Here is a 27,086-nt window from a genome sequence, read left to right on the forward strand (position 1 = left end):
ATCCATTGAGAGTTTTGCTGCTACACGAGGCACCCTGGAAGTAAACCTCTAATAAGGACCAGCAAATGGACATAGTTTCCTCCTCCTGCAGTCAATAATCATCACTTGGTTTTGCTGACTTTGGGTTGAGAGGTTGTTGTGGTGGCAGTATTCCACTAGAGTTACAAACCCCTTCTATCTGCCTCTTCATCACCACCTTTGATTTAGCCAACAACACTGGTATTGTTTGAAAACTTAAATATGGCATTGGAGCTGCACTTAGCCTTCAAGTCAGAAGTATATAATGAGTAGAGCAAAGGGCTAAGTACACAGCTGTGCACCTGTGCTAATGGCGATTACAGAACAGATGTTGTTGCCAATATGACTGACTGGGGTCTACAAGTGATGAAATTGAGGATCCAGTTACACAAGGAGGTATTGAAACCTAGAACTTGGACTTATTGATTAGTTTCAAGGGGATGATAGTGTTGAATGAAGAGCATCCTAATGTATGGATCTTCATTGTCCAGATGCTCCAGACCTGTTGTGACGGTATACAAATTGGAGATTCTCCAGACCACTCTTCAAGCACATGTTGATACATTTCATGATGAACCTCTCAAAGCACTCATCACAGTGGATGCAAGTGTTCTGTGGGTTCACCCTCCTGAAAGACACCTGAAGGATGTTGTGGCATCCACAAATTTGCTGATCCAGTTTACCACATTGGCATCCGTATCATTAATACAGATAACAAATAACAGACCCAGCATCAATGCCTGTGGCACACCACACACAAAGCCATGTTGACTATCTCACCTCCAAATATACATCCCTGTTTATCCAAATATTTATACAGTAGTTTCCTTTTCAGTGGTCTATCAGTTAATCAGGGTAACAGCTTATTTGGGACAGCACTTACCGAACAAAAGTTAATTAAGAAAATAGCCAGGATTCCCTTCATTTATTTGGCACAGTATGTATTTAATTGGGACAGGAGACTATTGCAGAACAGTTTCTAACTAGCGTTAGTCGTGTGAACTAGTGAGGCTGTTTTGATGCTATACTGTTCTTAGAGTAAACAGTTTTTAAATAGTTATTTGTGTGTGTTTGTGTTCAAAAAGCAGTGATTGTTGTCACTTAATCGGTGAGACATAAGCAGCAAGACCGTTTAGAATTGTTTTGCACACTACACTTTCAAGCATTCAGGCTGGGAGATGCCAGAAATGTCCAGGAGTGAAAATGAAAAGATTTCACTACTTCAAAAAGTTAGGAACTACTTGAATATTACAATGAAAATGAAGATTTGAAGACTTGGACTGATAAATAGGGACTTATCCACCCTAATTTGCCTCAAGCGAGTCATCACCTCCTTTACTGTAATCAGAATACAGTCCATGATCTTACTAGTTTTACCTCATTTCTAGACTCTGTTCATCTCCCTTGCACATAAATCTGGATATGAAAAAATACATTTCAAGTTTCTTCAGAAATTGAAGTCTGTAAATCTTGTTACCAAAGATTTTTAATTTTATATATAGGAATGTTTCTCATTCCTAGTAACATACCATAAATATTGGATTTTGAATCATTATCAAAAGGTTTCAAATTAAAAATTACTTCTAATAAGTCCTTATCGGAACTTATAGGAAACATATATAGTTTTATACATTGTGGGGACCATTTTTGAGTTATTTTCAAAACCTTTGATTTGTTGTAAAAGTACAGATGGTGGCTAATAATATATTTTATCATATGATAAAGGTTTCCCGATTTTTTTCTGTATAACAAAATTATTATATTTAAATATTATGATTTAATTTCATTTTTATGAATACAGGGTTTTGTGATTATAACTGTATTTTTAGAACAATGTATTTGGTACTATTTCATTTTTTTCTTTTGACTTGTATATCTTCTTGTACTCTGTATTCCTTCATGCAGAAACTAATAAAAATATTGAAAGAGAAAAAATTCATTTAGATTTCCCCAGTTTTTTTCATCTCCATTGATTGATGACCATGCTGATCTTCAAATTTTGTCCTTTGCTATCTTTTTTGTCGAAGGTATCGTGTGAGGGCACTAGGTGTCTGCGCTATCATATCTGATGATTACAATGAAACCCGTGTGGGAAAATATTTAAAGTGGAAAGCCTTTTCTACTGGCACAGTTCCACTCTCTCAACCTCGGGAAACTGGATCCAGTGGTATGAATAGTTGTCACAAAGCTGAGGTCTTCTTTGATTACAGTGGATAATAATGACTTCTTAAGTGCCTTATCATGCTTACATTCTTCTTGAATTGTTGCAGAACCACCTTCTTGGCCATTGGATCTCTTTCAACTGCCTAGTCTGGTGGAGCTGAATTTACCTATCTCATTGGGTTATAAGGCATGCTGGCTACTCTCACCTGGTTTATCCTGCCTGTCAAAGTGGTGTACTGGGGTGTGGCTACTGTTGCATACAAACAGATACTTGGAGCCACACACAAGAGAGAATGTTCAGTGAGAACCAAAGATTAGTGAGCTGCCCTCGAAGTGACACAACAAGCTCTTTCACCAAAGGTTCTGCCCCTCCCAGGACACAGCATACACAGGATGAATTCCTCCATCAATAGCTAAAAGGAAATAATACACAGTTTTATAGTACCATATTAGTATTGGTAGTGTTCTAATTTGTTCTGTATTTCATGTAAATACGTAATTTGTTGCTTTATTTTTTATATACCTTTTGAATTATTTCCATGAAAATTCAGCTAATTGGGGCAGCTGCTGAATTGGGCCATAAGGTACTGGTCATAATGTGTCCCAAATAACTGGAATCCACTGTATACAGGCACTCCCTGGGTTATGTACGATTTCCATTCCTGAGTCTGTCTTTAAGTCGGACTTATACATAAGTCGGAACAAGTACATCTGGTATTTAGCGTCAGTCAAACATTTGTCTTAGTATATAGTATATATTTTACCTTTCTATGCATATAAAACACTTAACAAATGTATCTATTCCAATAATTAAACCACTGCGTTGTTTAGTAATAATTGTAGCTTTCATCGGGGCAGGGCCTTTCACATGCTCCTTTATTCTCACTTTATCCGTTATCCTTTAAAATTGTTCTGATCGTTGACCGACTGTAGCCTAACACATTTCCAATGACCGATGGCATTTCACCTCTTTCCAAATGCTTTATTGTTTCCACATTATTTCCAATCGTGATCGCTTCCCATCAATGGAACAGAAACAGAGCTGCGTCGGCTCCTGAGGTCCGCTGGGTCCTAAGGACCACCACACTGAGACAGGCTAAATGGGACAAGTGAGGGTTGTGCTGGGTTTGGGTACTTGATTCTCCACAATATTCCATGTGGGAATTTAAACTGGAGGTGGCAGTGTTTTTTTTTATGAGGTCGATTGTGAGCTCGACATCAACCCGGCATGGATGGTACGGGAGTCACTGGATCGACATCAACCCAGCACGGGAGTGGTCTGTCACTGGATCGAACTTGGGAACCTCCATTCTCACTGCGCCACCAGCTGACTGGAACATGGGGGTGGCAGTGGCGGAGTCAGGGTGAATCTTACTAAGAAAAATTTAAGCCAAAAACAAAGTTAAACACTCAACTCAGTGTCAACGGCAAGGACTTAAAATGGCGGGCGGTGTTCTCCTTCCTTGGTTCGTAAGTACGAGTTGTCTATAAGTCGGATGTTCGTAACTTGGGGACTCCTGTATTCTGTTCCTTAGAATGCCTCCAGTAATTTACCCACTACTGATGTGTAGCCCACCAACCTATAATTTCTCAGCTATTCTTAGAGTTTTCTTGAACAACGGAACAACGTTAGCTTTCCTCCGGTCCTCTAACACAACACCTGTGATTAAGATTGTTTTAAATACCTCTGCCAGAGTCCGAGGGGACACCTTGTGAGTTCTTAGGGATTTATCCACCCTAATTTGCTTCAAGACAACAAGCATTTTTTTCAGTTCCATGTACTGATGACCATGCTGATCTTCAAATGGACCAATTTTGTCACTTGCAATTCCTTTGCTCTTTAAAGATTTGCAGAAGCTCTCTATTGTGTGGTTTATAATATAATTTCACAAACATAGCCATCCCTTTCTTATTCTTCAATTCCACCCATATAGCATCATCTGAAGGACTCCAGTCTGAACACTGCCGTGGTATTTTCCCTGACTGGTAATCCCCTTCCTCCCCCTTTAATGCCTCCCCCCTCTATCATGCCTAAAACAATGGTATCACAGAACATTGAGCTGCCAGTCCTGCTCCACCTGCAACAAAATCTCACTAATTATAATTATCATAATTTCATATGCTGATCCATGCTGCTGTAAGCTTATTTGCCTTACATACAGTATTCCTTGTATTAAACTAGAAGCAACTCAGAACGTTAGGCCTACCATGCTCAACCTTTTGGTTCCTGTTTGTGTATAGGTTTAACATCTTTCCCCACAATCACTCTACTGGCTGCCTTAGCACTCTGATTCCCAACCTCCTACAACTCTAGTTTAACCCCCACCCCCCCCCCCCACCTCTATCGCCAGAACAGCACGAGCAAAATCTCGACCAACAGGCACAAAATGCTGGGGGAGCTCAGCAAGTCGGGCAGCATCAATTTCCAAAAAATTACGACAATTCCAATGGAATGGAAATTTTGCTGAACTTGGGAGAGTTTGGAAGATTAAAAACAGTCCATCAACCACTGACGCACCATTTCTTTTGAGGCACTGGAATGAAGTTCAACAGGGCCTGAAAGTTCTTGAGTTTATAGTTATAAGTGTTTGTTCATGCGTACATCTCTGTTGAATGTACTATTTCTGAGGTTCTCCTTCCCCTCCAGCAGAACAGTGGCATAGTACTGCTTCACAGCCCCAGTACACCAGGTTCAATTCTGTCCTTCAGAGCTATCGCATGGAGTTTGTTTATTCAAACTGTAACCATGTGGGTTTATCTCAGGTCCTCCATTTTCTTCCACAACTCAAATATGTGCCAATTAATTGGTCACTGTAAATTACCCTTTAACGTAGACAGGTAGCTGTCAATCATAGTGAAGTTGATTGGTAGGTGAGAAAGATTAGCTCTAAAAGGGAGCATAAACTCAGTGGCTTCATTGGCTTCCTTTAATGTCATGTGCAAATGGAAATCTCTTCCAGTGGCATGATCAAGTCCTCCTTTGAACTTTCTGCCAAACTTGTTCCTGCTGCTTTGTGTCTGAATAGAGGATTGTCGTTCACACAAATAAAGGATCTGAAGTAAAGAGCTTGATTTTAGAAGTGATGTGCTAATGCGATCATTTATTTGACTTACAGAAAAACTTGCCGAAGCTCAGCGCAGATTTGCTACACTCCAGAATGAGCTGCAATCAACACTTGAAGTGCAGGTGGACCGCAATGCATTCTCTAACTTGCGGCAGCGGAGGATTGTGTTCCCTCTCTCCCATAAGGAACGTGTGCATCATAGGAACATTCGTGACCTGAAGTTAGCCTTCAGTGAGTTCTACCTCAGCCTGATCCTACTCCAAAATTACCAGGTAAGGGAAGACCACCAAGTCTGCTGACAATAAAATATCCTGTGATTGCTAAGTAAATCAATGTTTGTTGGAGCTTTGATTTTAAAGCTACATAAGCAGTGCTCCTTTTTTGGCATGTACTGCTTCTGATGATGAGCAGACAGTAATGAATGTAAGAGATTCATTAAGATTAAGAAATCATCTTTATCAGGTATGCAAGCTGCAAAAGAACCATTGTATACAGTAGTATTGAATCTTTCATCAGGTTGATCAGATTGCTAGTCAAGGACGACATTAAAGCAATGAAAATATAAGAACTGTAACTGCAGGTTCAAAATCATCCATTACGTATTTCCTGTGTTCCCCAGTTAACAACATGAAGGAAGAAGTCTAGGCACACAGTCCCACAAACCTGTTAGATTGGTGGGGTGCGGGTGTGCGGAGTCGGAACCTTTGCATTAACCCCACAAGTGCAATTCCAGATTTATCTTACCTATTCTGTAAGGAAATAATCTTTAATGTCACCCAGACTGGCCTAGGTAAAATCTTATTGTTATGTTCCTTGGAGGAAATAGTTTATCTCAATGCACCAAAGGAAATCCTTTAATTGTATTAAACATGAGAATTCTGATAATCTATTCTCTTCCCAATTTCATAGAAAATCTATGTCAAGTTCATGGAATACTTTCACATAAAAGGAGACTAGGCCCATCAAATATAAACCTATCCCTCTCAAAGGGCATCCAGTTGACCACATGGTCCTGTTGTTTCTCCATATCACAACTGTCTTAAGTTATTTACAGCTCCTGTAAAAAGTCTTCACCCACCCTTGGAAGTTTTCATGTTTTATTGTTTTACAATCCATTGAATCACAGTGGATTTAATTAGGCTTTTTGACACTGATCAACAAAAAAAAAGACTCATGTCAAAGTAAAAACAAATTTCTACAACTTGGTCTAAATTTATTACAGTTTTTAAGCACAAGGTAGTTACTCATTATTCACCTACTCACCAGCAATTACAGCCTTGAGTCTGTGTGGGTAGGTCTCTATCAGCTTTGCACCTCTGGACACTGCAATTTTACCCCATTCATCTTTGCAAAACTGCTCAAACTCTGTCAGATTGCACAGGGATCATGAGTAAATAGGTCTTTTCAAGTCCAGCCACAATTTCTGACTTGGCTGCTCCAGGACATTAACTTTGTTGTTTTTAAGCCATTCCTATGTAGCTTTGGCTTTATGCCAAATGGTAAATTGTCTTGCTTGAAAACTAATCTCCCAAGACAGTTCTCTTGCAGACTGCATCAGGTTTTCCTCCATGATTTCCCTACATTTTGCTGCATTCATTTTACCCTCTACCTTCGCAAGCCTTCCAGGGCTTGCTGCAGTGAAACGTCCGCCCAGCATGATGCAACCCCGCCATGCTTCATGGTAGGATGGTGTGTTTTTGATGGTGTATTTGGCTTACACCAAACATATCATTTAGTCTGATGGCCAAAGAGCTGACTTTTGAGTTTCTCACATGCCTTCTGGCAAACTCTAGCCAAGATTTCATGTGTGTGTTTTTTTCAACAGTTGATTTCTCTTTGCCATTCTCCCATAAAGCTGCAATTGATGAAGTACCCAGTAAATAGTTGTATGCGCAATCTGTCCCATCTCAGCCACTGAAGCTTGCGACTCCTCCAGAGTTGTCATAGGTCTCTTGGTGGCCTCCCTCACGGGTTCACTTCTTGCACAGTCACTGTGGTTTTGAGGATGGCCTGCTGTAGGCAGATTTGCAAGTGCGCCATACTCCTTCCACTTCGTGATGATTGACTTGACTGTACTCCAAGGCATATTCAGTGCTTTGGAAATTTTCTTGTATCCATTCCCTGACTTGTGGTTTTCAATAACCTTTTTGTGGAGTTGCTTAGAGTGTCCTTTTGTCATCATGGTGTAGTTTTTTGCCAGGATGCTGACTCACCAGCAGTCGGACCTTCCAGATGCAGGTATATTTTTACTACAATCAATTGAAATACCTGACTGCACACAGATGATCACCATTTAACTAATTATGTGACTTCTAAAACCATTTGTTTGTACCAATGATGACTTGGTGTGGGAATACTTATGCATCAGTTAGTTTGTGTTTTATATTTGTAATCAATTTAGATCACTTTGTAGAGATCTGTTTTCACTTTGCCACCAAAGAGTCTCTTTCTGTAGATCAGTGTCAAAAAGAACCAAACTAAATCCTTTGTGATTCAATGTTGTAAAACAATAAATCATGAAAACTTCCAAGTAGGTGAAGAATACTTTTTATAGGCACTGTATCTAATTCTTTTTTGAATACTACTTTGAATTTGTGTTCATCTACCTATAAAACAAAACATTTCAAATTCATGTTGCATTAAAAAATACTCTTCATATTATTTTAGCTAACACTTCAAATTTGTGTCCTGTGGTTTTTGAACTGAAGCAGTTTAGCTTTATTTCTCTATCCAAATCATGCTTCTTTTATATTCTTAATCATCTCATTCTAATCTTTTGTTAGATTCACCACCCTCTGGCAAAAGAAATTCTTCCTCGTTTCTGTTCTAAAAGGACAGCCTTCTATTCTGAGGCTGTGCCCTCTGATCCTAGACACCTTGCCATAGAAGACATCATTTCAACATTCACTCTATTTAGGCATTTCAATATTTGATAGATTTCAATGAGATTCTCCCTCATTTTTCTGAATTCCAGTGAATACAGGCCCAGAGCCATCAGATGCTCTGGAATCCTTTCATTCCTGGGAACCTCCTCAAGCCCCACTCCAATACCAGCACTTCCTTTTTTCAGATAAGAAAACCAAAACTATTCACAATACTCCACGTACGGTCTGACCAATGCCTCAGCATTAGATCCTTGCTTTTATACTTTAGTCCTCTTGAAATGAATGTTATCATTGCATTTGCCTTCCTTACCACCAACTTAGCCTGCAAGTTAACCTTCAGGGAACCCCACATGAGGACTCCCAAGTACCACTGTGATTTCCGAATTTTCTCCCCATTTAGAAAATAGTCAATGCTTTTATTCCTTATTACAAAAGTGCATGACCATACACTTCCATACACTATGTTCCATCTGCCGTTTCTTTTAACTTTTTCCTAATCTGCCTGTCCTTTTGCAGACTCCCTGCTTCCTTAACACTACCTGCCCTTCCACCTATTTTTGTATTGTCCACAAACTTGGTTACAAAGCCATCAATTTCAGCATCTGAATTATTGACATATGACATGAAAAGAAGTAGTCCAAACACCGGTCCCTGTGGAACACCACTAGTCACTAGCAGCCAACCATAAAATGCCCCCTCTATTCCCATACTTTGCCTCCTGCCAGACAGCCAATCTTCTATGTATCTTAATCATAGGCTTTTATTTTGATAAACAGGCACATGTGTGACACCTTTTCAAAGGCCTCCTGGAAACCCAGTAAACGACATCTACTGACTCATCATTGTCTATCTTGCTTGTTATTTCCTCAAAGGATTCAAATAGATTTGTCAAACAAGATTTTCCCTTAGGGAAAACATGCTGACCATGGCCCATTTTATTGTGTGTGCAGCCCAAAACTCCATCTTTAATAATGGATTACAACATCTACCCAACCATTGAAGTCAGGGTACCTGGCCTAACGTCCAGTAATGCTCCATCCCTCATTGGTCTATCTACATACAGTATCAAAAAGCTCTCCTGCACACACTTTAAAAATTCTGTCCCTTCTGAGCCTTGCTAAGACATCCCAATTAATACTTTAGAAATCGAAATTCCTCAGTACAATAGCGCTATCTCTATTGTATGTCTGTTTGTCTTTTCCTCTATCTCCTATTGACTGTTAAGAGGTCTGTAATACACCACTAGCAAAGTGACAACATATTTTTTGTTTCTAATTTTAACACATCTTATATTTGAGGAACCTTCTAGAATATCCTCCCTTACACTGAAGTAATGCAATCTTTATATAACAATGAAATGCTTCTTCCCCTTTTACTTGCTCCTCTGCCTTGCCTGAAAATTCTATGCTCTAAGAATCTGATTTGCTAGTTTACCATTCAAATTTGATAGCAGAATATAGTATTAATGGTAAGACTCTTGGAAATGGAAGATCAGAGGGATCGTGGGTTCCAAGTCCATAGTCCAAGTCAAAGCAGCTGCACAGATTGACTCTGTGGTTAAGAAGGCATACAGTGTATTGGCCCTCATTAATCGTGGAATTGAATTTAGAAGCTGAGAGGTAATGTTGTAGCTATGTAGGATCCTGGACAGACCCCACTTGGAGTACTGTGCTCAGTTCTGGTCGACTCACTATAGGAAGGATGTGGAAGCCATAGAAAGGGTGCAGAGGAGATTTACAAGGAAGTTACCTGGATTGGGGGCATGCCTTATGAAAACAGGTTGAGTGAACTCAGTTTTTTCTCCTTGGAGCGATGGAGGATGAAAGGTGACCTGATAGAGGTGTATAAGATGATGAGAGGCATTGATCATGTGGATAGTCAGAGGCTTTTTCCCAGGGCTGAAATGGTTGCCACAAGAAGACACAGTTTTAAGGTGATGGGGAGTAGCTACGGAGGAGATGTCAGGGGTAAGTGTTTTACTCAGAGAGTGATAAGTGCGTGAAATGTGCTGCTGGCAACAGTGGTGGAGGTGGATACAATAGGGTCTTTTAAGAGACTTTTGGATAGGTACATGGAGCTTAGAAAAATAGAGGGCTATGGGTAAGCCTAGTAATTTCTAAGGTAGGGACATGTTTGGCACAACTTTGTGGGCCAAAGGGCCTGTATTGTGCTGTAGGTTTTCTATGTTTCTATTCCTTCAAACATGTTTCATTAATGGCAACAATATTGTAAATATGTTAATTAAAGCTTTGAGCTTATCTACTTTACTAATGATAGTCCTTGCATTGAAATATATGACATTTAGCTTTGAATTCCCTTGTATACTTGCTGTCATATTCTGCCCTCTGAATCTCCTCTAGGTGATTGTACCCCTCCATCTAGGCAACTATTCTTTCTACTCACCATTGTTCCTGCAAACTCAGTTTATACCTTCAACAACAATGCTTGCAGACCTCCCAAGGATGATGGTCATTGACTTCATTTCCTCTCGAGATCTTCCCACCATACCCTCCAGCCCCATAATCAACTAATCCTGCACAACCCATTTGTATTAGTTTTCCAAGATCTATAAACATGATTATCTTGGTAGGCCTCATGTTTCAGCTATCTTTACCCCATAGAATTTATCTTTATTCTTTCTTTTTCCTCTTAGTTAGTTCCACTACCTTGTTTTCATTTTTCTGATCCCAATCACCTCATATTGTTGTGAACATCTAATCCTTTTGCATCACCCCCATTCTAAACCGAGTACTTCCTTGAATGGAGGCCCAATTAATTTTCTCCCATGGGTATTCTCCTTTGACTGACTAAACTGGCTATTAAGTTGAACAATGCACTTTAATGTGTTGAAGTGCATTGTTCAACATAACAACCAATTTGATATGACTTTGTACTTTAATGTGTTTATTTTGGTGCTCAAAATATGATGTCCCCTACATGCACAGATTGGGTAACCATTTTCAGAGGACCTCTGTTTAGTTACCAAGATTGGCCATGAGTTTTCCATCACACTTCACATTTCCACTCTGACCTCTGTGTCTTTGCCTCTTTTTATCTTCCTCTCTCTCTCTCTCTCTCTCTCTCTCTCTCTCTCTCTCTCTCTCTCTCTCTCTCTCCCTCCCTCCCTCTCCCTCTCCCTCTCCCCCTCCCCCTCCCCCTCTCTCTCCCTCTCTCCCCCACTCTTTCTCTGTGACTGTGTATCTAATATCCAACACATGGGACCTGGTTTATACAAACATCCCTGATGCGTACCGGGCAGATCCCTGCCCCCACCTTGGATACTCAGACCACATCTCTGTTATGCTAATCCCAACGTACAGACCGCTCGTCAGGCGCTCCAGACCAGTTCAGAAGCAGCTGAAAACCTGGTCAGCAGGAGCCATCTCTGCTCTTCAAGACTGCTTTGAGCAGACTGATTGGCACATGTTCAGGGAGGCTGCAACCGATGGCGACTCTACCAACTTAGAGGAGTACACAGCATCAGTGACCAGTTACATCAGCAAGTGCATTGATGATGTTACTCTGTCCAAGACCATCGCTATACGTGCTAACCAGAAGCCAAGGATGACTGCGGAGGTGTGTGTGCTGCTGAGGTCCCATGACTCCGCCTTCTGAGCAGGCGACAAGACAGCCCTATCAACAGCAAGGGCCAAACTGTCCCGGGCCATCAGAGGAGCAAAACATGCACACGCCCAGCGAATCCACAGCCACTCCCAGGACAGCGGCAACATGCAGCACATGTGGAAGGAAACCCAGGACATCAACAATTACAGGACAACATCACCTGACTGTGCAGGTGATGCCTCCCACCCAGATGCGCTGAATAACTTATATGCCCGTTTTGAGGTGGAAAATGATGTGGCGGCAAAGAAGTCCACCCTTCCTACAAATGACCAGGTACTGTGTCTCACCGTGGCCGATGTGAGAAGAACCCTGTGCAGGGTCATTGCACAGAAGGCTGCTGGACCAGACAGCATTCCTGGTAGAGTGCTCAGAGGATGTGCAGACCAGCTAGCAGATGTTCTCATTGACATCTTCAACATCTCCCTGAGCAGCGTGACCGCTCCAACGTGCCTCAAGGCCGCTACCATTGTCCTTGTGCCAAAGAAGTCTTCAGTGTCCTACCTAAATGATTGCTGTCCCATTGCATTCACATCCATCATCATGAAGTGTTTCGAGAGGCTCGTCATGAGGCATATCAAGACCCTGCTGCCCCCCTCACTGGACCCCATGCAGTTTGCGTACCGTCCCAGCCGCTCAACAGACGACGCCATTGCCATCACCCTCCACCTGGCCCTAACCCACCTGGACAAAAAAGACACATACTGTTCACATGCTGTTCATAGACTTCAGTTCAGCATTCAACACAATCATCCCTCAGAAACTGATTGGAAAGCTGAGCCTATTGGGCCTGAACACCTCCCTCTGCAACTGGATCCTAGACTTCCTGACTGGGAGACCTCAGTCAGTCCGGATCGGGAGCAGCATCTCCAACACCATCACACTGAGCACAGCCCCAGGGCTGTGTGCTCAGTCCACTGCTGTTCACTCTGCTGACCCATGACTGAGATGCAACACACAGCTCGAACCACCTCAAGGAGGTGCAGCGGCTAACAGACTGGTGCAGAACCAACCACCTATCTCTGAATGTGAACAAAACAAAAGAGATGGTTGTTGACTTCAGTAGGGCACGGAGCGACCACTCTTCGCTGAACATTGATGGCTCCTCAGTAGAGATCACCAGGACTGGCAAAAGGTCTTGGCCCAAAACGTTGACTGCTCATTTCAAAGGATGCTGCCCGACCTGCTGAGTTCATCCAGCTTCTTAGTACATGTTGTTATGTAACAGTTTCGTCCCCCAAGCTATCAGACTCCTCAATACCCAGAGCCTGGACTGACACCATACTGCCCTATTGTCCTGTTTATTATTTATTGTAATGCCTGCACTGTTCTGTGCACTTTATGCAGTTCTGAGTAGGTCTGTAGTCTAGTGTAATTTTTTATTCTGTGTTTTTTTTTTATGTAGTTCAGTCTAGTTTTTTGTACTGTGTCATGTAACATCATGGTCCTGAAAAAACATTCTCATTTTTACTATGTACTGTACCAGCAGTTATGGTTGAAATGACAATAAAAAGTGACTTGACTTGATCTCTATGTCTCTGTCTCTTGACTTTTAAGAGTACTCGCACCACTCATACCTGCTTTACATCAGCACACTGCAGTGGAAGCTATGAGCAGTTTCAAACTCCTGGGAGTGCACATCTCGCTCAACTCATGGCCCCAGAACACATCCTACACAATCAGGAAAGCTCACCAATGTCTCTACTTTCTGAGGTTGCTGAAGAGAGCTGGACTATGCACATCTATATTCGTGTGCAGTAGAAAACATGTTATATCACTGCATGGTATGGAAACTACACTGCAGTAGACAGGAAGACTCTACAACAGGTGGTCAAAACTGCCCAATTCATCACTGTCACCAGCCTACCTGCCATCAAAGACATATATACAGAAAGGTACTGGAAAAGGGCCAGTAATATCATGAAGGATCCCACCCATCCTGCTCAGGGACTGTCTGTCCTTCTCGCATCAGGGAGGAGGCTACGTAGTATCTACACCAGGATCACCAGGCTCAAAAACAGTTACTTCTCTTAAGCAGCAAGTCTGTTCAACACCTCCTTCCACTAACGAAGGGTCTTGGCTGAAATGCCGACTGTACTTCCTATAGATGCTGCCTGGCCTGCTGCGTTCCACCAGCATTTTTTGTGTGTTACCTCCTTTCACTAACGCACCCCTCCACGATCCCTGATCACCGGGACTTTATTATTTCCAGTCAGTCACCTTATGTATAGATATTCTTGTGCCTAGTACCATTTCATGTACATACAATAAATTTATGTGTATAAGCTATCTTATGTATTTATATTTAATGTAATTTTTATTATTGTGGTCTTAATCTTATTTTGTGTTTTTTTTGTGCTGCCTCAGATCCAGAGTACCAATTATTTCATTCTCCTTTACACGTGTACTGGAAATGACTTTAGACAATCTTGAATCTTGAATTATTTTATATGAATCGGTCATAACTAGAGAAGTTCCAAGTAGCTACCAATGAGTAATTGTACCAGAGCAGCTTAGTTCTGGAGCGTAGGCGTGTGTTGTTATAGTCAAAGTATTACCTGGTCCCATAACATTTGCATTATGTGCTCTCAGCTATGCCTTTATTGGGGTTTGGATCATGGAGGCCGTGGACCATGTTTTGTGATCCTGAAGGCCTCGTGACAAAATGGATTCATTGGTTTTGAAGCTGGTTGCTGATGCTTTAGGTTTCGTCAAGGAAGGAAATATTCTTTAATTCTCCTGATCTGAAAGTCCCAGCTTTATTTCATATCAGAGAGACTAAATAAAGCAGCATATTGATAGCTAAATTAGAAAAACAATGGAATCAGAAGGGGACAATACAGAAATGACCAAGATCTTTGGCCTGGAGGCTTTGAAGGCAAGAGAAGCCTTTATTCTCCAATTCTCATTGTTATTGTGACTGGACCTTTTCCTGCCCTATTTCTTATAAAAATGCTATTCCCTTTTCTCAGTTCCTTCACTTTTGTCACATTTGGTCCCAGGATGTGGCTTTCCTTTCCAGGACATTAGAGAACATGGTTTACCTTCCTCCACTATTAATGTTGTCCTCAACCACATCTCCTCTATTTCCCGATCATTTGTGCTCATCCTGATCTTCCTGACTTTAACAGTGATAGGGTTCTTCTTGTCCTTACCCACTAACCCATGAGCCTCTATATCCAACACATCATCCTCCGCAACTTCTGCCATCTCCGAGGGAACCCCTTCACGAAACATAGCTATACTCCCTGCCCCACCCCTTCCGCTTTCCACAATGATTGCTCCCTCTGCAATTCCCTAATCCATTTGTCCTTCCTGCTAATCTCCTTCCAGGCACTTATCCCTGCAAGCAGCCTAGGTGCTACACCTGCCCATTCACCTTCTCCTCCTCCTCCATTCAGGGCCCCAAACAGTCTTTCCAAGTGGGTAACACCTGCAAATCTGCTGGTGTTGTCTGTTGTGTACAGTGTTCCTGATGTGGCCTCCTCTACATTGGTGAGACCTGTTGTAAATTGGGGGACTGCTTCGTTATACATCTCCACTCCATCCACCAATAATGGAACTTCCCAGTGACCAAACGTTTTAATTCCCATTCTGAAATGACCACCCTTAGTTCAAGATGAGGCCACCCTCAGGGTGGAGGAGAAACACCTTATATTCCATCTGGGTAGCCTCCAACCTGATGACATGAATATCAATTTCTCCTTCTGGTTTAAAAAAAAAATCCCCTTCCCCTCTGGCTTTTTTTCTCTTCTCACTTACCTATCAGTTCCCCCTGGATCCCTTCTCCTATGGTCCACTGTCCTCTCAGGTTCCTTCTTCTGTAGCCTTTTACCTTTTCTACCCACATGCCTTCACCTATCATCTTCTAGCTATACCCTTTCCCTTCCTCTCACCTATTTAGTGTGACGTCTTCTCTCTAACTTTTCAGTCCTGAGAAATGGTTTCAGCCCGAAATATCAACTGCTTCTTCATTTTCTGAGGTGCTGTCCGACCTGTTGAGTTCTTCCAGCATTTTGTATGTGATGTTTTGGATTTCCAGCATCTGTAGACTTTCTCATATTTGTAAGAAGCTGATCTATTCTGTCTATAGGCAATAGAATAAATTCAGCAAATATTTTACCCAACCTGATTTCCAAAGCACTACCAAAAGGCACTCTGTTCACACTGAGTTTTGTACGGATCACTAAGAAACAAAAGACACATTCAGGCAGGGTAGCAGTGAAAAATCACAATTTTAATTATGTATCAGGAAGTGAATAAAGAAGCAACACTGAAAAGAAGGTAAATATATGGCCATGTTGGAGGTGGTCTCTAGATTCTTCATGGTAAGTGCAAGGCAAATCTAAGCGATTAATACATTGCATTTGTTGGGTAAAATATCACAGGTTAAACTAGCTCAATAGCAAATTTAGGACATTTCGTGAAGTTGTTTATCTCACAGTGTAATATCAGATGTAATAGATTTATTGATCTTTAATGGAACTACAAATTCAGGATTGGTTTTAAAACCCACTTTCCTTTATCTAGAATGATGGACTAACTCAGATGGAATCGTCTTTTCATACTGCAATGTTCTGTATCTCAATTAATATACTGTAGCGGTATGCTACACGCAGCGCTGAAATAACGACACGGAGTCAGTAAACTGCAATTAAAGATGATTTTATTCGAACTTCACAGCCTTGCTTTAAAGCCTCCCTCATCCCGCCCTCCCCGGGCACGGATGCTCTAAGGGACTCACAAACCCCCGCAGGCTTTTTCCCTTTGTTGCGAACCTGGCCTTTGTGCCTGCGCGCTGGCTATGTGTGAGCCGGTTCGAGTGTGCTAGGAAGTGGGTCGCCACAAAACCCTCCCCAGAACCGGCGATACACCCCCCAATGTCCACAGTCTGGGCCGGATCCGGTTTGGGAGGTCGGCCTCTGCGCCATGGTGCCAGAAACTCGACCGGTTGCGCCAGGTCCACATGGGCTGGTTTGAGTCGGTCCACCGTGAAAACCTCCTCTCTCCCCCCCAACGTCCAGCACAAACGTGGACCCGTTGTTCCCGAGCTCCGTAAATGGCCCCTCGTAGGCCGTTGCAGCTGTGGCGGATGCCTGCCCCTTCGTACAAACAAAAACTTACAGTTCTGCAGGTCTTTGGGTACGCAGGTTGGGCTCTGCCCATGCTGCGAAGTGGGTATGGGGGTCAGGTCACCGAGCCTCTCGCGTAGTCTGCCCAGGACTGCTGCGGGTTCTTCCTCTTGCCCCCTTGGGGCTGGTATGAACTCCCCGGGGACGACCAGGGGTACGCCGTACACCAACTTGGCCGACGAGGCGTGCAGATTGTCTTTGGGCGCCGTGCAGATGCCAAGTAGGACCCAGGGAAGCTCGTCCGCCCAGTTAGCTCCTCTCAGGTGGGCCATGAGAGCCGACTTTAGGTGATGGTGGAAATGCTCCACTAGTCCATTCGACTGTGGGTGGTAGGCAGTGGTGTGGTGCAGCTGAGTCCCCAAAAGGCTGGCCATAGCTGACCACAGGCTGGAGGTGAACTGGGCACCTCTGTCGGAGGTAATGTAGGCCGGTACACCAAAACGGGACACCCAGGTAGCAATCAGTGTCCGGGCGCAAGATTCAGAGGTGGTGTCAGTGAGCGGGATCGCCTCTGGCCATCTTGTGAACCAGTCCACGATAGTGAGGAGGTGCCGCGCTCCACGTGACACTGGCAGGGGGCCCACGATATCCACATGAATGTGGTCAAAATGCCAGTGGGTGGGGTGGAACTGCTGCGGCAGAGCTTTGGTGTGCCGCTGCACCTTGGCCATCTGACAGTGCATGCACGTTCTGGCCCATTCACTGACTTGCTTGCGGAGTCCATGCCAAACGAACCTGTTGGAGACCATCCGGACAGTTGTCCTGATGGAAGGGAGCGCTAAGTTATGAATGGAGTCGAAGATGTGCCGCTGCCAGGCTGCCGGGACGATGGGACGGGGTTGACCGGCGGTGATGTCACAAAATAGGGTCCTCTCACCTGGGCCTAAGGGGAGGTCCTGGAGCTACAAACCGGAGACTGCGGTTCTGTAACTAGGGATCTCCTCGTCTGCCTGCTGCGCCTCCGCCAGCGCCTCAAAGTCTACCGCTTGGGAAAGGGCATGAATGTTAGGGCGAAAGAGTGCATCCGCCACGACATTGTCCTTACCCGAGACGTGCCGGACATCCGTCGTGTATTCAGAGATGTAGGACAGATGGCGCTACTGGCGGGACGACCAGGGATCAGACACCTTCGTGAATGCAAAGGTGAGCGGTTTGTGGTCCGTGAATGCGGTGAAGGGCCTACTTTCTGAGAAGTACCTGAAATGCCGGATTGCCAGTTATAGCGCCAATAGTTCCCAGTCGAAAGCACTGTATTTGAGCTCGGGTGGTCGCAGGTGTTTGCTGAAAAACGCCAGGGGTTGCCAGCGACCCTCGATGAGTTGCTCCAGTACCCCACCGACTGCCGTGTTAGATGTGTCCACTGTGAGGGCGGTACGGACGTCCATTCTGGGGTGCACTAGCATCACGGCATTTGCCGAGGCTTCTTTCGTTTCAATGAAAGCGGCAGCGGACTCCTCGTCCCAGGTAATGTCCTTGCCCGGACTCGACATCAGGGCGAACAGGGGGCGCACGATTCGGGCAGCTGAAGGGAGGAAGCGGTGGTAGAAATTTACCATACCCACGAATTCCTGAAGGCGTTTGATTGTGGTGGGTCGGTGGAAATGGCGGACCGCGTCTACCTTAGTGGGCAGAGGGATTGCCCCGTCTGTAGTGATCCTGTGGCCCAGGAAATCAATGGTGTCAAGCCCGAACTGGCATTTGGCCGGGTTGATTGTCAGGCTGTATTCACTCAGTCGGGTGTAGAGTTGACGGAGGTTGGACGGATGCTCCTGACGACTGCTGGTGGCTATGAGGATGTCGTCCAAATAGATGAAAGCGAAGTCCAGGTCGTGTCCCACCGCGTCCATTAACCACTGGAACATCTGTGCGGCATTCTTCAGGCTGAATGGCATGCAGAGGAACTCAAAAAGGCCGAAAGGGGTGATGAGTGCCGTTTTGGGGACGTTGTCAGGATGCATCGGGATTTGATGGTATTCCCGGACGAGGTCCACCTTGGAGAAGATCCGTGCGCCGTGCAGGTTTGCTGCAAAGTCCTGAATGTGTGGCACAGGGTAGCGGTCCGGTGTTGTATCCTCGTTCAGCCTGCGGTAGTCGCCGCATGGTCTCCAGCCCCCGATGCTTTGGGCACCATGTGCAGGGGGGAGGCCCATGGGATGTCGGACCTCCATATGATCCCCAATTCCTCCATCCTCTTAAACTCCTCTTTCGCCAGTCGGAACTTGTCCGGGGGAAGCCTTCCAGCACGGGCGTGGAGGGGTGGTCCGTGTCGGGATGTGGTGCTGTACGCAGTGTCTGGGCATGGCTGCCGTGAACTGCGGTGCCAGAACGGATGGGAAATCTGCCAGGACTCTGGTGAAGTCGTTGTCAGACAGCGTGATGGAGTCGAGGTGTGGGGCTGGCAACTGGGCTTCACCCAGGGAGAACGTCTGAAAGGTCTCGGCGTGGACCAGTCTCTGCCTCGGCAGGTCGACCAGTAGGCTGTGAGACCGCAAAAAATCCACGCCCAGGAGCGGATGGGCTACGGCGGCCAGTGTGAAGTCCCACGTGAACCGGCTGGAGCCAAACTGTAGCTGCACTGTACAGGTGTCATAGGTCCTTACTGTGCTGCCGTTCACGGCCCTCAGGGTGGGACCCGGTGCCCTGTTGCGGGTGTCATAACTCGTCGGAGGTAAGACGCTGATCTCGGCACCGGTGTCGACCAAAAAACGGCATCCCGACCGCTTGTCCCACGCATACAGGAGGCTATCCCGATGGCCAGCTGCCTTAGCCATCAGCGGCGGCTGGCCCTGGCGTTTCCCAGGAACTTGCAGGGCGGGTGACAGAGGTGGGCTTCTGTGCCCCACCACTGGTGGTAGAAGCACCTTTGTTCGTTGGTCTCCTCACCCCTCCCTCTGGGGATAGTGGGCTCTACTGCCAGGCCTGGTCTGGTCTGCTGCTGGGAGCATGGCCTGGTGATCTGTGCGACGGACACCCCACTCTCCTTCTTGGCTTTCCGCAGCAAGTCCGCCCGGGCTGCCACCTTCCGGGGGTTGCCAAAATCCACGTCAGACAGCAGCAGGCGTATGTCCTTGGGCAGCTGATCCAGGAACGTCTGCTCAAACATGAGGCAGGGCTTGTGTCCTCCGGCCAGAGACATCATCTCATTCATCAATGCTGAGGGCGGTCTATCCCCCAAACCATCTAGGTGCAGTAAGCGGGCAGCCCGCTCGCGCCATGAGAGTCCAAAAGTCCTTATGAGCAGGGCTTTGAATTCCGTGTATTTGCCGTCCGCTGGGGGAGATTGTACAAACTCCTCAACCTGGGCCGCTGTGTCCTGGTCGAGGGAGCTCACCACGTAGTAGTAATGTGTGTCCTCCGAGGTTATCTGCCAAATGTGGAATTGGGCTTCTGCTTGCTAGAACCATAGGTGAGGTCTCAGCGTCCAGAAGCTTGGCAGTTTCAACGAAACTGCACGAACAGATGTGGTGTCTGTCACCTTCGGCCCAAATATTATTTGGGCCGTCGGGGTCACCAATTGTAGCGGTGTGCTACACACAGTGCTGAAATAACAACACGGAGTCAATGAACTGCAGTTACAAAAAGATTTTATTCGAACTTCGCGGCATCGCTTTAAAGCCTTAGTGATCCCGCCCTCCCTGGGCGTGGATGCTGTAGGGGGCACGTATTCACAGTCCTGTCCTGCGCGCGGGCTTTTCCCCTTGCTGGTGAAGCAGACTTGGCGCCCTTTTGGGACTGGCCTTTATGCCGGCGCGCTGGCTATTTGTGAGCCGGTTTGAGTGCGCTAGGAAGTGGGTCGCCACAGTGTTTGCATTCATTTCAAGAGGTCTAGATTACCAGAGCAAGGATGTGATGCTGAGGCTTTATAAGGCACTGGTGAGGCCTCACCTTGAGTTTAGTGAACAGTTTTGGTTATCTTAGAAAAGATGTGCTGACATTGGAGAGGGTCCAGAGGAGGTTTACAAAGATGATTCCAGGAATGAAAGGGTTATCATACGAAGAACATTTGATGGCTCTGAGTCTGTACTCACTGGAATTTTGAAGGATGAGGGGGGTTCTCATTGAAACCTTTCAAATGTTGAAAGGCCTTGACAGAGTAGATGTGGACAGTATGTTTCCCATGGTGGGAGAGTCTAGGACAAGAGGGCACAGCCTCAGGAATAGAGGGGTGTCCATTCAAAACAAAGATACGGAGAAATTTCTTTAACCAGAGGGTAGTAAATTTGTGGAATTTGTTGCCACATGCAGCTGTGGAGGCCAGGTCGTTAGGTGTATTTAAGGCAGAGATTGATAGGTTCTTGATTGGACATGGTATCAAAGGTTACACGGAGAAGGTTGGGAACTGGAGTTGAGGAGGAGAAAAAAAAGGATCAGCCATGAGCAGGTGGAGCAGACTCAATGGGCCAAATGGCTTAATTCTACTCCTATGTCTTATGGTCTTTTGTTGTCCTTTGTCTTTGTTGTAACTAGTGCAATCCAGTATTTCTTGTTGAATTTTTACATTGGTCGAATTGAGTTGCCTCCTGACAAAAATTTGTAAAGTTGTAGACCTCAGAAGGGGTTATGATAGATCATTCTCTCAGTACTAATCCCTGTAGGTGTTTGGAAGTAACGGTTTTACAAGATATAGGAATAGATTTGTAGCATCATAACAGAGTAAATGAATTAATGGCACAAATAGAAAAGAGATCTTATCTCTTTGACATTACTGAAATGTGGCTGCACAATGACCAAAACTACCAACCACATATTCCAGGGCACTCAACATTCAGGAAGAACAAGGAATAAGGAAAAGAGGATGGTGTAACACTCTTAAACAAGATCAGTCCATAGTCAGAAATTTTCTTTGCTTCACAGATCATGGTGTACAACTAGAATTAATTTGGATTACGTCATGAAATAGCAAAGGGCAGATGACATCAGTAAGAGTATTTATAGGCCACCAAAATGTAGCTATGTTATCGATAATGGCATAAATTAGGATATTCGCGGCGTACATATAAACAAGGGAGCGTTTAAGCACATAAGGACTAATAGACAAATCATATCTGCTATAGCAAGATGAAAAATGAATTAATGGAATGTTTGGGAGATGCATGTCTAGATCAATATGTTGGAGAAATAGAGTATTTGGGATTTTGTTTTGTGTACTGATAAAGTGTTAATTGAATTTTTTTCCTTTAAACTTTCCCCCAGTAGGTGCTTGGAATGTGCTGCAGTGGTGGTAGTGGAAACAGTGGTGTTTAAGAGGCATTTAGACACATGAAAATACAGGGAGTGGTAAATTGGTTTATTATTGTCTCATACTGAGATACGAGTGAAATATTTGTCTTACATTGATCAATTCAGATCAATTCATTACAACAGTGCATTAAATGTCATACAAGGTAAAACAAACAGAATGCAGAGCAAAGTATTACAATTGCAGAGAAAATACAGTGCAGGTAGACAATAAAATGCAAGGTCATAACAAAGTAGATTTTATGGTCAAAATTTCATCTTATTGTGCTGGGGAACCATTCAATAGTTTTATAATAATGAGACAGAATCTGTCCTTGAGCCTGGTGTTATGGCTTTAGTATCTTCTGTCAACTGGGAGGTGGGAGAAGAGGGGTTATCCAGGATGGGTTGGGTCTTTGGTGCCTTACCTGCTGTACCAAGGCACCAAGAAATATATTCAGAATCCATGGAGGAGAGGTTGGTTTTTGTGATATGGTTGACACTCTGCAGTTTCTTGCAATCACAGGCAGAGCATTTGCCACACCAAAACATGATAAATCCAGTTAGGATGCTTTCTGTGGTGCATTGAGAAAAATTGGAGAGGGTCAGAGGAGACGTGCCAAAGAGTTGAAGCTCTCAACCCTCTTGACCTCAGCGCCATTAATGTAAACGGAAGCTTGTTATGAAGTATTCTGAAGTTAAGTGAATATAGCAGATATTAATTCAAGCAAGAACTAATCTTCGGTGCTCAATATAAATTATAAATTGCAAGCAGTAAATTGAAGTTAAAAGCATACCTTAGCAGATAAACAATGTTGTCTGTAGATCACAGGCTGGCCTATGGACTAAGAGATCTGGTTTTCAAAATGGAGACCAAGAGACATTAGCATATGCATCAGTGAAATGTTAAAACAATCTGGTTATGTTAATTGGCCTGCATCAATCCAGTCAACTTTGGGTTTATGTAATTTGCACCATTGTAAACAAGTTCAAGGAAGCTTGCAAACCAGACTGATATTATCACTGAGCACATCAAAGAGCTGATTTATCAATAGTTGAGAGATTTGTGTACTCAGAGAGTCAGTTCTTGCAGCACTAATATTGGCATCTTACTCCTTAAATATCTTTTTTTAGAATATCTCTGACAATTAAATTGTTCCAGCAAAGGTATTTGAACATTAAGGGTGTTTCCCACTGTCAATATGCAATTCAAAGGAAGCATTGTCAACAGAAAGTATTGAAATAAACAATGTCATTGTAACTATTGTAATCGTATTGAATCACCTACTGTTACCATTGATCTTAAGGATGTAGAAATGTGATTACTTTTGTGGTTGTGAGACTCCACCTAGATGGGGACGTCCAGAAGAATGCCTGCTTATTGTGATAAATAAAGACTTCTATATCATCAGCTTCAGAGTCTTTCCAGTGACTTCAATCACAGCCAGAACACACTCCACACTCTTCCTGAATTCAAAGACAAGCTGTTTGGTTTTGCTAACGTTTATGAAAATGTTATTGTCATGATGCCATGTCACTAGATTCTCTGTTTTCTTCCTGTGCTCCAACTCTTGAGCACAGGACTGACATACAGTCCACTATGGTGATATCACCTGCAAACTTGTAGATGGAGTTAAAGCACCATCTGGCCACACAATCATGAGAGCTGAGAATGATTGTGGCAAAGCTGTTGCTGCCTGATTGCAGTCTATTGGTCCAGAGGTCAAAGATCAAGCACAAAGAGAGGTGTTGAGTTCCAAGAGTTTGTGGATGTGTTTGCTAGGAATTATAGTATTGAAGTTGAAGCTATAGTCAATAAACAATAGTGTAATGTGGGTGTTTTTACTATCCAGAAGCTCCAGAGATGAGTGTAGGCCAGGGAGTTGGCATCCGTGAATGAAGGAATATACATCACATGCAGGTGGGCTGAAGGACCTGTTCATGTGCTGTACTGTTCTATGTTCTTACAAGAAGATAGTATGATGTGACGGCATGATGATGTTTGCCTTTCACATACTACGTACATAATGAATTATTTAAATATTGGGATTTTGTTCACGTTCATTCTTATTCCTGTCTGCAAATTGATTCTGTCTCTTGCTGTTTCCATTGATAGAGCAATTTCAACTGCTCTTTTGAATATAACCATAAACCATATAACAATTACAGCATAAAGACAGGCCATCTTGGCCCCTCTAGTCTGTGCTGAACGCTCACTCTCACCTAGTCCCACTGACCCGCACTCAGCCCATAATCCTCCATTCTTTTCCTGTCCATATACCTATCCAATTTTACTTTAAATGACAATACCAAACCTGCCTCTACCACTTCTACTGGAAGCTCGTTCCACACAGCTACCACTCGCTGAGTAAAGAAGTTCCTCCTCGTGTTACCCCTAAACTTTTGCCCCCTAACTCTCAACTCCCCTTGTTTGAATCTCCCCTACTCTCAATGGAAAAAGTCAACTCTATCTATCCCCCTCATAATTTTAAATACCTCTATCAAGTCCCCTCTCAACCTTCTACGCTTCAAAGAATAAAGGCCTAACTTGTTCAGCCTTTCCCTGTAACTTAGGTGCTGAAACCCAGGTAACATTTTAGTAAATCTTCTCTGTACTCTTTCTATTTTGTTGACATCTTATAATTTGGTGACCAGAACTGTACACAATATTCCAAATTTGGCCTTACCAATGCTGTGTACAATTTTAACATTACATCCTAACTCCTATACTCAGTGCTCTGATTTATAAAGGCCAGCATACCAAAGGCTTTCTTCACCACCCTATCCACATGAGATTCCACTTTCAGGGAACTATGCACCATTATTCCTAGATCACTCTGTTCTACTGCATTCTTCAATGCCCTACCATTTACCATGTATGTCTTATTTGGATTATTCCTATCAAACTGTAGCACCTTACACTTATCAGCATTAAACTCCATCTGCCATCGCTCAGCCCACTCTTCTAACTGGCCTAAATCTTTCTGCAAACTTTAAAACCTACTTCATTATCCACAACACCACCTACCTTGGTATCATATGCATACTTACTAATCCAGTTTACCACCCCATCATCCAGATCATTAATGTATATGACAAACAACATTGGGCCCAGTACAGATCCCCGAGGCACACCACTAGTCACCGGCCTCCAACCTGACAAACAGTTATCTACCACTACTCTCTGGTATCTCCCATCCAGCCACTGTTGAATCCAGTTTACTACTTCAATGTTAATACCTAATGATTGAACCTTCCTAACTAACCCTCCGTGCGGAACCTTGTCAGAGGCCTTACTGAAGTCCATATAGACAACATCCACAGCTTTACCCTGGTCAACTTTTCTCGTAACCTCTTCAAAAAATTCAATAAGATTTGTCAAACATGACCTTCCACACACAAATCCATGTTGACTGTTCCTAATCAGACCCTGTCTCTCCAGATAATTATATATACCATCTCTAAGAATACTTTCCATTAACTTACCCACCACTGACGTCAAACTGACAGGCCTATAATTGCTAGGTTTACTCTTCGAACCCTTTTTAAACAATGGAACCACATGAGCAATACGCCAATCCTCTGGCACCATCCCCATTTCTAATGACATTTGAAATTTTTCTGTCAGAGCCCTTGCTATTTCTACACTAACCTCCCTCAAGGTCCTAGGGATTATCCTGTCGGGACCTGGAGATTTACCCACTTTTATATTCCTTAAAAGCGCCAGTACTTCCATTTTAAATATATCTGCCAGGGCCCCTGCATTTTCAAAACTGGTGTCCTTCAAGGTCTGAGGGAATACCCTTTTAGGTCCTGGTGATTTATCTACTGTGATATTCCTCAAGATAGCAAGCACCTCCTCCTCTTCAATCTGTGTAGGTTCCATGACGTCACTACTTGTTTGCCTTATTTCCATTGACTCCATGCTAGTTTCCTTAGTAAATACAGAGGCAAGAAACCCATTTAAGATTTCCCCAATTTCTTTTGGTTCCATACTTAGCCAACCACTCTGATCTTCAAGAGGACCAATTTTATCCTTTACTATCCTTTTGCTCTTAATATACCCGTAGAAGCTCTTTGGATTATCCTTCGCCTTGACTACCAAACCTATCTCATGTCTTCTTTTTGCCCTCCTGATTTCTTTCTTAAGTATTTTTTTGCACTTTTTATTCTCCTCAAGTACCTTATTCTTCTTTATCTCTTCTTCTTTATCAGAGTTCCAATATCCCTAGACAACCAAGGTTCCTTATTCTTATTCACTTTGCCTTTAATCCTGACAGGAACATACAAACTCTGCACTCTCAAAATTTCTTCTTTGAAGGCCTCCCACTTACTAATGACATCCTTACCAGAGAACAACCTGTCCCAATCCACGCTTTTTAGATCCTTTATCATTTCTTCAAATTTGTCCTTTTTCCAGTATAGAACCTCAACCCGAGGACTAGATCTATCTTTATCCATGATCAAGTTGAAACTAATGGTGTTGTGATCACTGGAACCAAAGTGTTCCCCTACACACACTTCCATCACCTGTCCTAACTCATTTCCTCTCCTGTTGGTACCTTCTATATATTGATTTAGAAAACTTTCCTGGAAACATTTTATAAACTCTATCCCGTCTAGACCTTTAACAGTATGGGAGTCCCAATCAATATGTGGAAAATTAAAATCCCCTACCATCACAACTTTATGTTTCCTGCAGTTGTCTACTATCTCTCTGCAGGTTTGCTCCTCCAATTCTCACTGACTATTGGGTGGTCTGTAACTTAACCTGATTAATGTGGTCGTGTAGCGGTGTGCTACATGCAGCGCTAAAATTACGACACGGAGTCGGTAACTGCAGTCGAAGGAAAAACTTTATTCGAAATCTTCAGCCTCACTTTTAAGCCTCCCTCAACCTGCCCCCCATGGCGCAGAGGCTCCAAAGCTCTGTGCTCGCAAACCCCTGTAGGCTATCTAATTGTGAGCCGGTTTGGATGTACCAG

At 43.7% G+C, this 27,086-nt stretch overlaps 1 protein-coding gene across 3 annotated transcripts in view; it reads left to right on the plus strand.

Moving 5' to 3' along the window:
• The window catches only part of LOC132402201 (xenotropic and polytropic retrovirus receptor 1 homolog), a 444,705-nt gene that overhangs the window by 253,334 nt on the left and 164,285 nt on the right, over positions 1-27,086 (plus strand). For all 3 annotated transcript variants that reach the window (XM_059984917.1, XM_059984920.1, XM_059984919.1), the window contains one exon: positions 5,298-5,518. In XM_059984917.1, the coding sequence (XP_059840900.1) occupies positions 5,298-5,518 (221 nt within the window). The remainder of the gene's footprint in view (positions 1-5,297; positions 5,519-27,086) is intronic.

The sequence above is a fragment of the Hypanus sabinus genome, chromosome 11, assembly GCF_030144855.1.
Source record: "Hypanus sabinus isolate sHypSab1 chromosome 11, sHypSab1.hap1, whole genome shotgun sequence".
Classification (NCBI taxonomy): Eukaryota; Metazoa; Chordata; class Chondrichthyes; order Myliobatiformes; family Dasyatidae; genus Hypanus; species Hypanus sabinus.